We start from the raw sequence: 15,249 nt of genomic DNA, 5'->3' as shown, positions 1-15,249 counted from the left end.
AAGAGATAGAAGGCAGTGCTGTGGCTTGACACATTGGTCCTGGGTTCATCTTTTTTGTTGTGAGACACTGAAGGAAAGAGAGGATAGGGAATGCCACCTGCACACACTCACAGCAGCTTCAAACTCGTATATGCAGTGTAGCTGTAGTTTCCTCCCTTCCCACCCCATCCCTGACTCCCCGCCCACAGCCCTCACCCCCAAAACTGTGGAACTGCATCCAAATATAAACAGAACCATTGACCTATTCACAAGATCTGACTAAAAGTAGGTTATGACATTGGGTTTAAACAGAGGTTTTAGCGAGTACATGATGTCAATAGATGGTTTAGTTTCCAAGAGGAAAGAAAGGATCAGCAGAGATTAACTGATGATACTTAACATTTCTCAATAGACAGGATATGGTTGACAACCTTAAATAGCACGTTTGATGGGATAAGTCAGTCCTATATGCTTTAGTTCATCAGCCTGATTAACGTGCTTCCTGTATAGGCTATTTTTAATATAGTCATGAACACATTGGAAACTAAATAGGTAAAAAAAAACACGGACAGAAATGGAACACAAATGCGTTAACCAATGCAACGAAAATAATACACAGGAGGAAATTACGCCCCCATCATGTTTTTCTAGGTGTTCATGGTCTTGCATTTATGACTAGGTGTCAGCTCGGTTCAATTAGCGCTGCTGCCCGAGTCAGAAATTTACTTATTCAAGCCCTGCTCTGGGACTTGAGCAAATAATGGTCCAAATTTTGAGATCAGGGGTGAAGTGACAGCGCTCACCACTGATTTTGAAGAAAGCAGCCCACAAAGATCTAATGAACACTGTGATATGAATTTCACCTTTCCTGACATTAATTTGGTTCAGTCACCAGTTATAGGGGATCTCTGGTGTCCAACAGGTGTGCAAGAGAATGGATTATCAGAGAACTGTCATATATAACAATATTCATTAAAATCGAGCATCTTATCTCATTTAGCATGATATTTTAGCTTGAAGAGATTTCTTATCATGATGTTTAGGTACCACCACCCACGCTATCCTTCCTCTGTTAACAAATTGTAGGTACACGCATGTCTAACTTAATGCATTTATTCTTTGTTGTAACACCACATCAATAAATATTGAGTGTGATGTGCACTCTAGAATAATGTCAAATGCATTATGCTGCCACTGTTAAACCATTAGCAAAAAATAAAAACTGGGTCTTTGAATGCATTTGAAATCTCAGCTTTGCTGCAATGAACAGGACATGAAGAGGCCACTGACAGCTGTATAACCATTGTCAGTCAGTGTTTGGTGTATTGATCGCATGTCATTTTTTCAGAAGGCAAAACTCTTCACAAAGTACCTTAAGCAGCTGATGGTCAATAATGTCCTGTCAGGCAAGCCCCCCACCTGCCAAGACTGAGGCACACATTATTTCGCCACATGAACATTGAAACTTAAAATTGCAGGCCCCCTGACTGGGAAGACATTTGCATAGTAACAGACAGTGTTGGAACAAGAGACAAAGGACCATATCCTGACACATTCAAACGACGATGGACTTTTGATTACCAGACATTGACGCATTCCAGGTTAACTACCAAGATGGTAGAATACACAGAAGAAGTGGTCAGACCAGTTTTGGTCACATGACTGACTGACTGTTGGAGTTTTTGAATTTGAACTTCCAACAGGGAATGTGTGATCAGAAAGCCATGTGCTCCTGGTTAGAACAGAAACTCCTCTCCAGTCCTGCCTGCCTCCATCTCTTTCCCACAGAACTGAATCTTTTGAAAACACGTGAACCTCAAAGAGAGAAAAATCTCCTACGTGAACAAGGTTTACGAAGAACACTGGGCCCTGACGAACAGCAAGACTACCAACAATCAAGTGAGCTTGAAGCACAGTAAACAAGAAACTCTTCTGATATTGCCTCAAACCCCTCTCTACTATATTTTCCTCTCCTCTTTTCTGTCCCTATTTGCATGTGTGTATCGCGTGTGCATGTTAATGTGGGCACATCATATATCCGTCTGCATTAACTGTATCAGAGTTTAAGTTTCAATTAAATTTCATCTTTCTTCTTAAACCTCAGAAAACCTGTGTGAATTGATTCTTTGTCTTATAATTACAATAAGACCAGGTGAAGTTAGTAACAGACCCCTAGACACCTTTCGCACCTGGTCATAACAGTCCCAAAATATGGAATAGTTTTCAGGAAAAAAAACTATAAAATAAAAGCATGTTAGAAATTACTGTTGGCAAAGTTTAAAAGTCATTTCCATCTTAATGCCTGGAGGCTCACAAGCAGTGTATCACAATACAATTTCACTGTGAGTCTTCCTTGCAGCACTTCCTTAGGTTTCAGCCCTTGGTACATTTCCTGATCCCTGTATAACTTAACTCTTTGGTTAGTTACATATTGGCCTAGATTTTGCAGTAGTAATGAGAGTAAAACCACCAGCATTCGCCACCGTTAATCCTCTAAAATTGACATCATCTTCTGCAGCCTGCACATGTGCAGTTAAATTGGAAATCTAGAGGTTGCTGTCAGTGATTTTATGCTTCTCCAAAGGGTGTGCTATTGAGGTCCTCACAGACTACAATCAATTAGAATTTACTGAACTGATGAAAACTTGGCTTTTTACATTATCAGAGAACAAATCTAAGAGTAAATCAGCAGATAAGGCTAGCGGTTACAAAAATAATAGAAGTCATAGAGTCATTGAGTTACACAGCACAGAAACAGGCCCTTTGGCCCATCGTTTCCATACCGGCCATCAAGCACCTATCTATTCCAATCCCATTTACCAGCATTTGGCCCATAGCCTTGTATGTTATGGCATTTCAAGTGCTCATCTAGATACTTCTTAAATATTGTGAGGGTTCCCTACCACCCCTTCAGGCAGTGTGTTCCCAATTCCAACCACCCTCTGGGTGAAAAATGTTTTCCTCAAATCCCCTCACCATAAGTCTATGCCCCTGGTTATTGACACCTCTGCTAAGGGAAAAAGTTTCTTCCTATCTACTCTATCTATGCCCCTCATAATTTTGTATACCTCAATTAGGTCTCCCCTCACCTTTTCTGCTCTAAGGAAAACAACCCTAGCCTATCCAGTCTCTCTTCATAGCTGAAATGCTCCAACCCAGGCAACATCCTGGTGAATCTCCTCTGCACCCTCTCCAGTGCAATCACATCCTTCCTATAGTGTGGCGACCAGAACTGTACACAGTACCCCAGCTGTGGCCTAACTAGTGTTTTATGCAGTTCCGTCATAACCTCCCTGCTCTTATATTCTATGCCTCGGCTAATAAATGCAAGTATCCCATATGCCTTCCCAACCATCTTATCTACCTGTGCTGCTGCCTTCAGTGATCTATGGACAAGTACATCAAGGTCCCTCTGACCCTCTACTTCCTTGGGTCCTACCACCCATTGTATATTCCCTTGCCTTGTTAGTCCTCCCAAAATGCATCACCTCACAATTCTCAGGATTAAATTCCATTTGCCACTGCTCTGCCCATCTTACCAGACCATCTATATCGTCCTGTAATCCAAGGCTTTCCTCCTCACTATTTATGACACCACCAATTTTTGAGTCATCTGCGAACTTACTGATCATACCTCCTATATTCACGTCTAAATCATTAATGTACACTACAAACAGCAAGGGTCCCAGCACCGATCCCTGCGGTACACCACTGGTCACAGACTCCAATCGCAAAAACAAGCCTCGACCATCAACCTCTGCCTCCTGCCACTAAGCTAAGTTTGGATCCAATTTGCCCTGGACCCATGGGCTCTTACCTTGTTAAACAATCTCCCATGCAAGACCTTATCAAAAGCCTTACTGAAGTCCATGTTGACTACATCAACTGCTTTACCCTCGTCTACACATCTAGTCACCTCCTCAAAAAATTCAATCAAGGTTGTTAGACATGATCTCCCCCTGACAAAGCCATACTGACTATCCTTGATTAATCGCTGCCTCTCCAAGTGGAGATTAATCCTGTCCCTCAGAATTTTTTCCAATAGTTTACTTAGCACTGTGTTAGACTCACCAGCCTGATTTATCCCTGCTACCCCTCTTCAATAACGGTACCACATTCACTGTCCTCAGTCCTCTGGCACCTCTCCTGTAGCCAGAGAGGATTTGAAAATTTGTGTCAGAGCCCCTGCCATCTCCTCACATAACAGCCTGGGATATACCTCATCTGAGCCTGGGGATTTATCCACTTTTAAACCTGCTAAAACTGCTAATACTGCCTCCCTTTCAATGCTAATTTGTTTGAGTATATCACAACCCCCCTCCCTGATCGCTACATCGTCCTTCTCCATAGTGAACACAGATGAAAAGTAATCATTTAAAACCTGTGTCCTCTGGCTCCACACACAGATTGCCACTTTGGTCCCTACTGGACCCTACAGTTTCCCTGGTTATCCTCTTGCCCTTAATATACTTATGAAGCGCCTTGGGATTTTCCTTTATCTTGCCCGCCAGTGCTTTTTCATGCCCCTCTTTGCTCTCCTAATTACTTTTTTTAAGTACCCCCCTACACTTTCTATACTCCTCTAGGGCCTCTGCTGTTTTCAGCCCCCTGAATCTGCCTCCTTTTTCTCCTGATCCAATCCTCTATATCCCTTGACATCCAGGGTTCCCTGGACTTGTTTGTCCTACCCTTTTTCTTTACAGGAACATATTTCCTTTTTGAATGACTCCCACTGGTCTGATGTAGACTTCCCGACAAGTAGCTGCTCCCAGTCCACTTTGGCCAGATCCTGTTTTATCATAGTGAAATTGACCTTCCCCCAATTCAGTACCTTTATTTCCAGTCCATCTCTATCCTTTTCCATAAATACCTTAAATCTTACGGTTGCTATCCCCGAAATGCTCCCCCACTGGCACTTCTACCACTTGTCTGGCTTCATTCCCTAGGATTAGGTCCAGTACTGCCCCTTCTCTTGTAGGGCTTTCTACGTACTGGCTCAAAAAGCTCTCCTGTATGCACTTTAAGAATTCTGTCCCCTTTCAGCCTTTTGCACTAAGACTATCCCAGTTAATATTGGGGGAGTTGAAATCCCCTACTATTATTACCCTATTATTTTTACACCTCTCTGAGATTTGCCTACATATCTGCTCCTCTTTCTCCCTGACTGTTTGGAGGCCTGTAGTACACTCCCAGCCAAGTGATTGCCCCTTTTTGTTTTTAAGTTCTACGCATATGGCCTCATTTGAGGAACTTTCTAAGATATCACCCCTCCTTACTGCAGTAATTGACTCCTTGATCAATAGTGCAATGCCATCTCCTCTATTACAACGCCCACCACCCCCGTCACGTCTGAAGATTCTATATCCTGGAATATTCAACTGCCAGTCCTGCCCTTCCCTCAACCATGTCTCTGTGATAGCAATATCATATTCCCCATGTGTTAATCAATGCCCTCAATTCATCTGCCTTACTTGTAAGACTCCTTACATTAAAATAGATGCAATCCAGCCTTGCATTATTTGCTTGTGCCTTAACAGATCGATATTTGCTCTGCCTTCCAGACTGACTTAATTTCTCTTCTATATTTGCCTGCGCATCACAAAACAAAAGGCTCTGCATCTGAATGCTCGCAGCATTCGAAAAAAAAAACCCAGATGAACTGATAGTGCCAATAGAAATAAATAAGTATGATTTGATAGCCATTAGAGACATGGCTGCAGGATAAAATAGATTGGGATCTGAATATTGTAGATCCTGACTGGTCTTGACAGGACGGATGTGGAAAGGATGTTTCCCCTTGTGGGAGAATCTCGAACTAGTGGCCACTGTTTAAAAATAAGGGGTTGCCCATTTAAGACAGAGATGAGGATACATTTTTTCTCTCAGAGGGTTGTGAATCTTTGGAACTCTCTTCCTCAAAAGGCGGTGGAAGCAGAGTCTTTGAATATTTTGAAGGCAGAGGTATATAGATTCTTGATAGGCAAGGGGGTGAAAAAGTTATTCGGGGTAAGAGGGAATGTGGGGTTGAGGTTGCAAATCAGCCATGATCTTGTTGAATGGCAGAGCAGGTTCGAGGGGCTGTGTGGCCTACTCCTGCTCTTAATTCGTATGTTGATATGTATCAGTCTCACTGTAAAACACCCTTGAAAAAGTTACATCTTGTTGAATAAGATGTAACTAGATATTTAAAGAAATAAACTCTTGCATTTATATAGCGCCTTTCACGATCACGGGACGTCTCAAAACACTTTAAGGCCAATAAAGTACTTTTGAAGTGTAAACACTGTTGTAATGTAGGCAATGCAGCAGCCAATTTGCACACTGCAAACACCCACAAACAGCAATGTGATAATGACCAGATAATTTGTTTTTTTGTGGTATTAATGGAGGGATAAATATTGGCCAGGACACCAGGGAGAACTCCGCTGCTCTTCTTCGAAATAGTGCAATGGGATCTTTTACATCCAGGCAAGCAGGCAGATAGGGCCTTGGCTTAACGTCTCATCGAAAAGACAGCACCTCCGACAGTGCAGCATTCCCTCAGTACTGCACTGCAGTGTCAGCCTTGATATTTGTGCTGAAGTCCTGGAGTGGGACTTAAACCTGAAACCTTGTGACTCAGAGGCAACAGTGCTACCAACTGAGCCACAGCTAACAGCTGACATGGAATAGCATACTAAGTTCATAATTACTGCTGATAAACGTTTATTGCCTTTAAAAGCTAATCTTATATTTGTGTAATTTTTCCATTATGACAAAAAAAAACACATTTTTTAAAAGTAATTTTTATTTAAAAAAAGAGTTGGTTTATATTTCAGTTTCTCCCTAAACCCATGTGTATGTCCTAATCATTTATTCCGCTCTCTATAAAATTTCATTAAAAGTAAATGAGAATCAGTGTACTTTATTTCTTGGTTTGCTGTGTGAAAATCCTTCAATGTGATTGGCTGCTTACCCTACTTGATGACATCACTGTTGCTGGATGCCTGGAGATCCCTTTGACTTGGCCCCAGATTCAAACTAATGTCAGGAAAGGGGAAATTCACTCCACAGAGATCACTAAATCTTTGTGGGCAGCTTTCTTTGAGGTCAGCAGTAAAAGCCATTGCTTTGCTGTTGACTGCGAAATGTGAGCCTATATCTTTGCATTTTCTATAGCATCTTAGCAGGTTAAATGAAATTCCCAACATTCTTGGGATATCAGTGCAGTTTACAAGGAAATTATTTACAGATATATAATCGCAGCATCAGCACAAAAGTATGAAAACTTGGTGGACTTTAGAACTTTAAATCAGTCAACCAGTAAGTGATTCATTTGATATTGTAAATTGCCACACTGCATATTATGCAATTTATAAAGCACAACTAAAACATGATATGTGGCTTGTAATCGCCTCCTCAGAAACTATTATTTTAGAAACAATAATCGGGGAGAAAAATCAACACACACTTGGAGAGGTTTGAGTTAATTAAGGATAGCCAGCACGAATCTGTAAAAGGCAGATCATTCTTGACTAATCAAATTGAATTTTTTGATGAAGTAACAAAGAAGGTTGATGAAAGGAATGTGGTGGATGTTGTTTATATGAATTTTAAGAAAGCATTTGATGATACCATGTAAAAGGCTGGTTAACAAAATTGAGACTCATGGAATAGGAGGGTCAGTGTCCAATTGGATAAAAAAATTGGCTTAAGGATAGAAAACATCGAGTTGTGGTAAATGGTTGTTTTTCAGACTGGGGGATGGTAGATGGTGGTGGGACCATTGATTTTTTTGCTATATATAAATAACTTGGATCCTGGAATACAGAGTAGAATCTCAAAAGTTGTTGATGACTCCAAACTCGGAGGTGTGGCAAACAGTGAGGGTGATATGAACTACCTACAACAGGACATAGATAGGCTAGCAGAATGGGCAGACAGCTGGCAGATGGAGTTTAATACTGACAAGTGTGAGGTGACAGATTTTGGCAGAAGGAACAGGGAGAGGCAATATATATTTAATGGCACAGTTCTAAAGAGTATACAGGAACCTAGGGTGCATACACATTGGTCTTTGAAAAGTGACAGCACATATTGAGAGTGATTAGTAAAGCATATGGGATCTTGGGCTTCATAAATAGAGGTATTGAGTACAAAAGCAGGGAAGTTATGCTGATCTTTTATAAAGCTCTGGTTAGGCCCCAACTGGTGTATTGCATCCAGTTCTTGTCACCACACTTTAGGAAGATGTGGAGGTCCTTGAGAGGAAGCAGAGGAAATTTACTAGAATGATTCCTGGAATGGGGGATTTTAGTTACAAAGTTAGGTTACAAAAACTGGGGTTGTTGCCTTAGAATCAAGGAGATTAAGGGGAGATTTAATAGAAGTGTACAAGATTATGACAGGCTTAGATAAGTTAGACAAGGAAATACTGTTCCCATTAACTAATGGTACAATAACTAGGGGACACAGATTGAAGGGATGCAGGGGGAATATGAGGAAGCACTTTTTTATGTAGTGGGTGGTAATGACCTGGAACTCACTGACCACAAGTGTGGAGGAAGCAGAGACTATTAATGACATCAAGGGGAAATTGGATGTCCACTTGAAGGAAATAGACTTGCAGGGCTATGGGGATCGAGCGGGGGAGTGGGACTGACTGAGTAGCTCTATGGAGAACCGGCATGGACTCAATGAGCCAAATGGCCTCCTTCTGTGCCGTGACTCCATGACACCGTAAAACAGCCTAATAAAATGCCTCTATTTATTAATGACAAATTTATTAAGTCCCATTCAATTATTGGGAGACCAAGAGCCAATGTAGGTCAGAAAGAAGGATGGCATAGGAAAGAACAGAGTAGCAGAGTTTTCGGAGAACTGATGTTTACGGAGGGTGGAAGGTGGGAGACTGAGCAAGAGAGCACTGAAGTAGTTGAGTCTGGAGGTAACAAAAGCATGAATGAGAGCTTCAGAAGCAGATGGGCTAAGGCATATACACAGGTCAGTGATGTTATGGAGGTAGAAGTAGTCTTTGTGATAGGGAAGATATGAGGTTGAATAGGATAACAAGGTTGTGAAGAGTCTAGTACAAACTGCAAGGATTGGCTGGGAAGGGGATGGAATCGGTGGCAAGAGTACAGAGCTTTACTAAAGATGATGGCTTCAATCTTCGTAATGTTTTAACTGGAGGAAACTGTAGCTAATCCAAGACTGTATATCACCAAAAGAAGTAATGATGGGGAGCAATAGAAGCAGTAATAAAGAGCAGAAACTGAATTGCAGCAGCTGCTCTTATGTAACAACCTGCCACACCAGCTCATACACCAGCTTGCATCACATTTCGAAAACAACTGACAGGGATCTCCTGTGCCTTGTATACAAACATTTCAACTACTTTACCACAGTCAAAATGAGGGGCACCCCTCATTCTAAATAAAACATCATTTCATTGCCCTTTAAATTTCACCCCCCACTCTCCTCCACTGAATCAAGAAACTCACCAAAATTTCAGCTGATGTGCTTTAACAGTATCATAATACTCCTCGTGCTTTGGATGGCTTGCTCTCTAGTTAGAATCAGTTTACACTGACCACAGGCTGGCAATGTCCCTCTCTGACCCCTCCCCACCCCCACCCCCCCCAATTACCTCACTGGGAACACTTTTAACTAGATGTTTTAAAACTCAATGAACACAAAGATTCCTATTGAAATACACAAAACAAAACATTAATTTAGTTGCTTGATTATTACTTCATTTATAATTTTCAATTGAAATAAAAAACTAACAAAAAATGTGGCAAAACAAGAGAAGCTGTAGGGCACAGCTGCACTCCAAAGATCCAACAAAATGCACTAAAGAAATGAAAGAAATGCTTACCTGCCATCTGACCTCAGAGACCAGCATCCAGATATCCTGGCACCAGAATAAACTGGGATAGAGCTCATACTAATTGTAATGAGGTTGTTTGAAGGAACTGTGCTGCATGCACTGTAGTGATGTATACTGAATTCTGGGCTTTTATTTCATTGCCGTAGTCCTGCACTAGGTCAGCTTTCTGGCTAGGCTTTCCATGGGCTTGATCATAAATGATGTGTGAACCAGGAAAATGAAACTCAAAAAAGAAACAAACTCATTGGTTTCCTTTCCTGTTAAAAGGAGTGTAAAGAAATGGCTCTCAATCCAACTGCAGTCAAAACACATAAGAGGATAATGTATCACAGAGATTAAGTTCATTACCTGATATTAATAGCAATCTCTTCGTACAAGACCCTTGACACTCTGCCCATTTTGATGTAAGCAGTCATTTGCATATGACATTTGGCTGCAATGGGTCATTTGGGGAAAATATGGATTAGACTATGACCAAAATAAATAATTTGAAGTCATTTAATGACTCAGATTTAAAGAAATCTTACTGTTTAATGTACAATTCACTATCTCGTTATAGGCTTTAATTGTGGCCTCCCAAATAAAACCACTGTGCACAACCTGGATTGTGCTTTGTAGCATTATGTCAGGCAATTCCTTTAGGAACCCCTAGCATGCATAATAAATTTATGAAGTCACACACCACCCTGTAGCACAACATGTAATCATTTACCAGACATCTGGCTCAGTAACTTCAAATCTAACAAGAGCACACTGCACTGAAGTCTTTGCTCTTTAATGATAAGGGGACCTATCTGCAACATTGCATTGCAGCATAACCATAAATATATGAAAGTGAAATTGTCCTAATTTCCAAATTCAGCTGTACCTGAATAGTTGAAACTTTAGACAGTAGCTTCAACATTCAGCTTAATACACATCTTATCCTAATAATGTTATTATGTAATATCATCATAAATTCAACAGTTGGTGTTGTCAGGGGGAGATAGAAGAGTTAATATGTAGGCAAATTGCTGAGAAGTACAGAAACAATATGACAGTAATAGTAGGGGATTTCAACTACCCTATTGTTAACTGAAATAAAAGCAATGTAAAAGGTACAGTCAGCACAAAATTTGTAAACTGCATTCAGGTGAACTTTTTTAGCCATAGCAAGCCCAACAAGAGAAGGGACAGACACTTCTTCCTACCTTCCTCTGGACCATGACCCCACCACCGAACAACAAGCTACTGTCCACAGGACTGACCTCATCTCCTCTGGAGATCTTCCCTCTACAGCTTCCAACCTCATAGTCCCACAACCCTGGACAGCCCGCTTCTACCTCCTTCCCAAAATCCACAAACGGGACTGTCCCGGCAGACCCATTGTGTCAGCCTGCTCCTGCCCCACTGAACTTATTTCTTCCTATCTTGACTCTATCTTTTCTCCACTGGTCCAGTCTCTTCCCACATACATCTGTGACTCTTCTGATGCCCTACGTCATTTTGACAATTTCCAGTTTCCTGGCCCCAACCGCCTCCTCTTCACTATGGATGTCCAATCTCTCTACACCTCCATCCTCCACCAGGACGGTTTGAGGGCTCTCCGCTTCTTCCTTGAACAGAAGCCCAACCAGTCCCCATCCACCACCACCCTCCTCCACCTGGCTGAACTTGTTCTCACATTGAACAACTTCTCCTTGAATGCCACTCACTTCCTTCAAGTAAAAGGTGTTGCTATGGGTACCCGCATGGGTCCTAGTTATGCCTGTCTTTTTGTGGGATATGTTGAGCATTCTTTGTTCTAGTCCTACTCAGGCCCCCTCCCCCAACTCTTTTTCTGGTACATTGATGACTGTATCGGTGCCGTTTCCTGCTCCCACCCCAAACTGGAAAACTTTATCAACTTTGCTTCCAATTTCCACCCTTCTCTCACCTTTACATGGTCCATCTCTGAGCCTTCCCTTCCTCGACTTCTCTGTCTCTATCTCTGGGGATAGGTTGTCTACTAATATCCATTATAAGCCCACCAACTCCCACAGCTACCTCGACTACACTTCTTCACACCCTGCCTCCTGTAAGGACTCCATTCCATTCTCCCAGTTTCTCCATCTCTGACGCATCTGCTCTGGTGATGCCACCTTCCATAACAGCGCTTCTGATATGTCTTCCTTTTTCCTCAACCGAGGATTCCCCCCACTGTTGTTGACAGGGCCCTCAACCGTGTCCGGCCCATTTCCCGCACCTCTGCCCTCACCCCGTCCCCTCCCTCCCAGAACCGTGACAGGGTTCCCCTTGTCCTCACTTTCCACCCCATCAGCCTCCATATCCAAAGGATCATCCTCCGCCATTTCCGCCACCTCCAGCGTGATGCCACTACCAAACGCATCTTCCCCTCCCTTCCCCTGTCAGCATTCCGAAGGGATTGTTCCCTCCGCGACACGATGGTCCTCTCCTCCATTACCCTACCACCTCGTCCCCTTCCCATGGCACCTTCCCCTACAATCACAGGTGGTGTAATACCTGCCCATTTACCTCCTCTCTCCTCACTATTCCAGGCCCCAAATATTCCTTTCAGGTGAAGCAGCAATTTACTTCTTTCGATGTAGTATACTATATTCGCTGCTCACAATGCGGTCTCCTCTACATTGGGGAGACCAAACGCAGACTGGGTGACTGCTTTGCGGAACACCTCCGCTCAGTCCGCAAGCAGGACCCTCAGCTTCCGGTTGCTTGCCATTTCAACACTCCCCCCTGCTCTCATGCTCACATCTCTATCCTGGGCTTGCTGCAGTGTTCCAGTGAACATCAACGCAAGCTCGAGGAACAGCATCTCATTTATTGATTAGGCACACTACAGCCTGCTGGACGGAACATTGAGTTCAATAATTTCAGAGCATGACGGGCCCCCCATTTTACTTTTATTTTTAGTTATTTTTTTCTTTTTTACATTTTTTTGTATGTTTGTTTTATTTCATCTTAGTTTGTTCAATTTGCTTACCCACAGTTTTTTTTTCATGTTTGTACTTGCTGCTGTTCAATTTTCAGTCCGTTAACACCCTTTTTGTACTAATGCTTTGTCTTTCAACACACCATGAACATATTGTTTGCCTTTGCTCTATGACCTTCTGGTCAGCTAATCTGTGGCCTTGTCCAATCTACACCTTCTCCTTTGTTATTTCTTGCCCCACCCCCGCTTTACTTGCTTATAACCTTTTACATTTCTAATATTTGCCAGTTCCGAAGAAGGGTCACTGACCCGAAACGTTAACTATGCTTCTCACTCCTCAGATGCTGCCAGACCTGCTGAGTATCTCCAGCATTTCTTGTTTTTATTTCAGATTTCCAGCATCCGCAGTATTTTGCTTTTATATAAGAGAAGGGACAATTCTGGACTCAGTTTTCGAGAATGAAGCTGGGAAGGTAGAAGGGGTATCAGTGGGAGAGCATTTTGATGGTAATGATCATAATTCAGTTAGATTTAGCGTAGGTATGGAAAAGGACAAAGATAGATCGAGAGTAAGAGTTTTAAATTAGGCAAGGTGGGGTTTTCAGCTCCCACTGCAGCCGGGATCGGGTGGCAACTAGAGGAATAAATAAGGAGCGAGTATGGCCAATTAGAGACCAAAAAGATAAAGTATGTGGGGAGGTGGTGGCATAGTGGTAATGTCACTGGACTAGTAATACAAAACCCAGGCTAATGCTCTGAGGTCACAGGTTTGAATCCCACCATAGCAGATGGTGAAATTTGAATTCAATTAATAAATCTGGCATTATAAAACTTGTCTAATGGTAACCACGAAACCATTGTTGTAAAAACCCATTTGGCTCACTAATGTCCTTTAGGGAAGGAAATCTCCCATCCTTACATGGTCTGACCTACATGTGACTCCAGACCAACAGCAATATGGTTGACTCTTAAATGCCCTCCAATGGATGGATCCTGCATGGATTTTAGCAGGGCTTTTGACAGTCTCAGACTGGTCAGAAAAGTAAAGGCTCATGGGATGCAAGGAAAAGTGGCAAGTTGGATCCAAAATTGGCTCAGTAGCCAGAAGCACAGGGTTATGGTCGACAGGTGTATATGTGACTGGAAGGCTGTTTCCAATGGGGTTCTGCAGGGCTCAGTACTAGGTCCCTTGATTTTCATGGTACATTAGACTTAAATGTAGGGGCATGTTTAAGTAGTATGCAGATGATAGAAAAATTGGCAGTACAGTTGATATGCTGAAGACAGTTGGAAGATATTAATGGACTGGTCAGGTAGGCATAAACGTGGCAAATAGAATTCAATTCGGCGAACTGTGAGGCAACACATTTGGGAAGGGCAAACAAGGTGAGGGAATACACAATAAATGGTGGGATACTGAGAAGCATAGAGGAACAGAGGGTCCTTGGAGCGCATGTCCTCAGATCCCTGAAGGTGGCAGGACAGGTAGATAAGGTGATTAAGAAGGCATATGGGACACTTTTTTATTGGCAAAGGAATTGAATATAGGAGCAGAAAGGTTATGCTGGAACTGCGTAAAACACTAGTTAGGCCACAGCTAGAGTACTGCATACAGTTCCGCTCATCACATTATAGGAAGGATGTAATCACAACAGTGTGTTACAGAGGAGATTTATGAGTATGCTGCCTAGAATGGAGAATTTTAGCTATGAGGGAAGATTGGATAGGCTGAGCTTGCTTTCTTTGGATGAGGAGGAGGCCGCCAGGAGATTTAATAGAGGTGTACAAAATTATGAGGGGCCTAAATCGAGTGGATAGGAAGGATGTATTTCCCTTACAGAGAGGTCAATAACCAGGGGGTATAGATTTAAAGTAATTGATAGGAAGATTAGAGGAGAGTTGAGGAGAAAATATTGTCACCCAGAGGGTGGTGGGGTTTTGGAACTCAATGCCTGAAAGGGTATTAGAGGCAGAAACCCTGGCCATTATTTTAGCTTTTGGGTCGGGACCCGACATTGGTGTCAAATGGGGGTCCCGGACCCGCACTGTGTAGGGAACAGTCACCTGGCAGTGACTTTCCCTGGACTGGTCAATTAGTCGCCATGTGATTGCCCCCTCCAATTAAGGATGGCGGGTGAGTTCTTGAATAGAATATTTAAATATGCACTTGAAATCCCATAACTTGCAGGGCTATGGACCAGAAGCTGGAAAGTGGGATTAGACTGGATAGCTATTTTTTAGCCAGTACAGACAGGATGGGCTGAATGGCCTCCTTCTGTGCCATAAATTTTCTATGTTTCTAATGGAATTAAGCTGGAAATAAAGACGAATGTTTGACAAAAGACAATTAAAAGACAGGAAATCAAAATCCCATAAAATGGACTTATTAGCAAAACTGAACCCAATAGGACTAAAGGGAAAGTGACAGCATGGATACAAAATTGGCAGAGAGTGGTACAGAACGGTTGTT

General features: G+C 42.4%; 1 protein-coding gene across 10 annotated transcripts in view; it reads right to left on the bottom strand.

Annotated features, from left to right (window-relative positions):
• LOC137378157 (uridine-cytidine kinase-like 1) overlaps positions 1-15,249 on the bottom strand; it is a 187,595-nt gene that overhangs the window by 96,227 nt on the left and 76,119 nt on the right. For 3 of the 10 annotated variants that reach the window (XM_068048286.1, XM_068048296.1, XM_068048295.1), the window contains exon 1: positions 11,041-11,156. The exons of 2 other annotated variants lie outside the window; for them this stretch is intronic. In XM_068048286.1, coding sequence (XP_067904387.1) covers positions 11,041-11,141 — 101 coding nt within the window. In that variant the 5' untranslated portion in view covers positions 11,142-11,156. Of the gene's footprint in view, positions 1-9,838; positions 10,169-10,198; positions 10,284-11,040; positions 11,157-15,249 lie in introns of those variants that run through there. 5 more of the 10 variants (XM_068048291.1, XM_068048292.1, XM_068048297.1 and 2 more) reach the window with 3 other exon arrangements.

Source organism: Heterodontus francisci, chromosome 16 (genome assembly GCF_036365525.1).
Source record: "Heterodontus francisci isolate sHetFra1 chromosome 16, sHetFra1.hap1, whole genome shotgun sequence".
Classification (NCBI taxonomy): Eukaryota; Metazoa; Chordata; class Chondrichthyes; order Heterodontiformes; family Heterodontidae; genus Heterodontus; species Heterodontus francisci.
The sequence above is the reverse complement of the archived record's forward strand: the minus strand, read 5'-3'. Positions and strand labels throughout refer to the sequence as shown.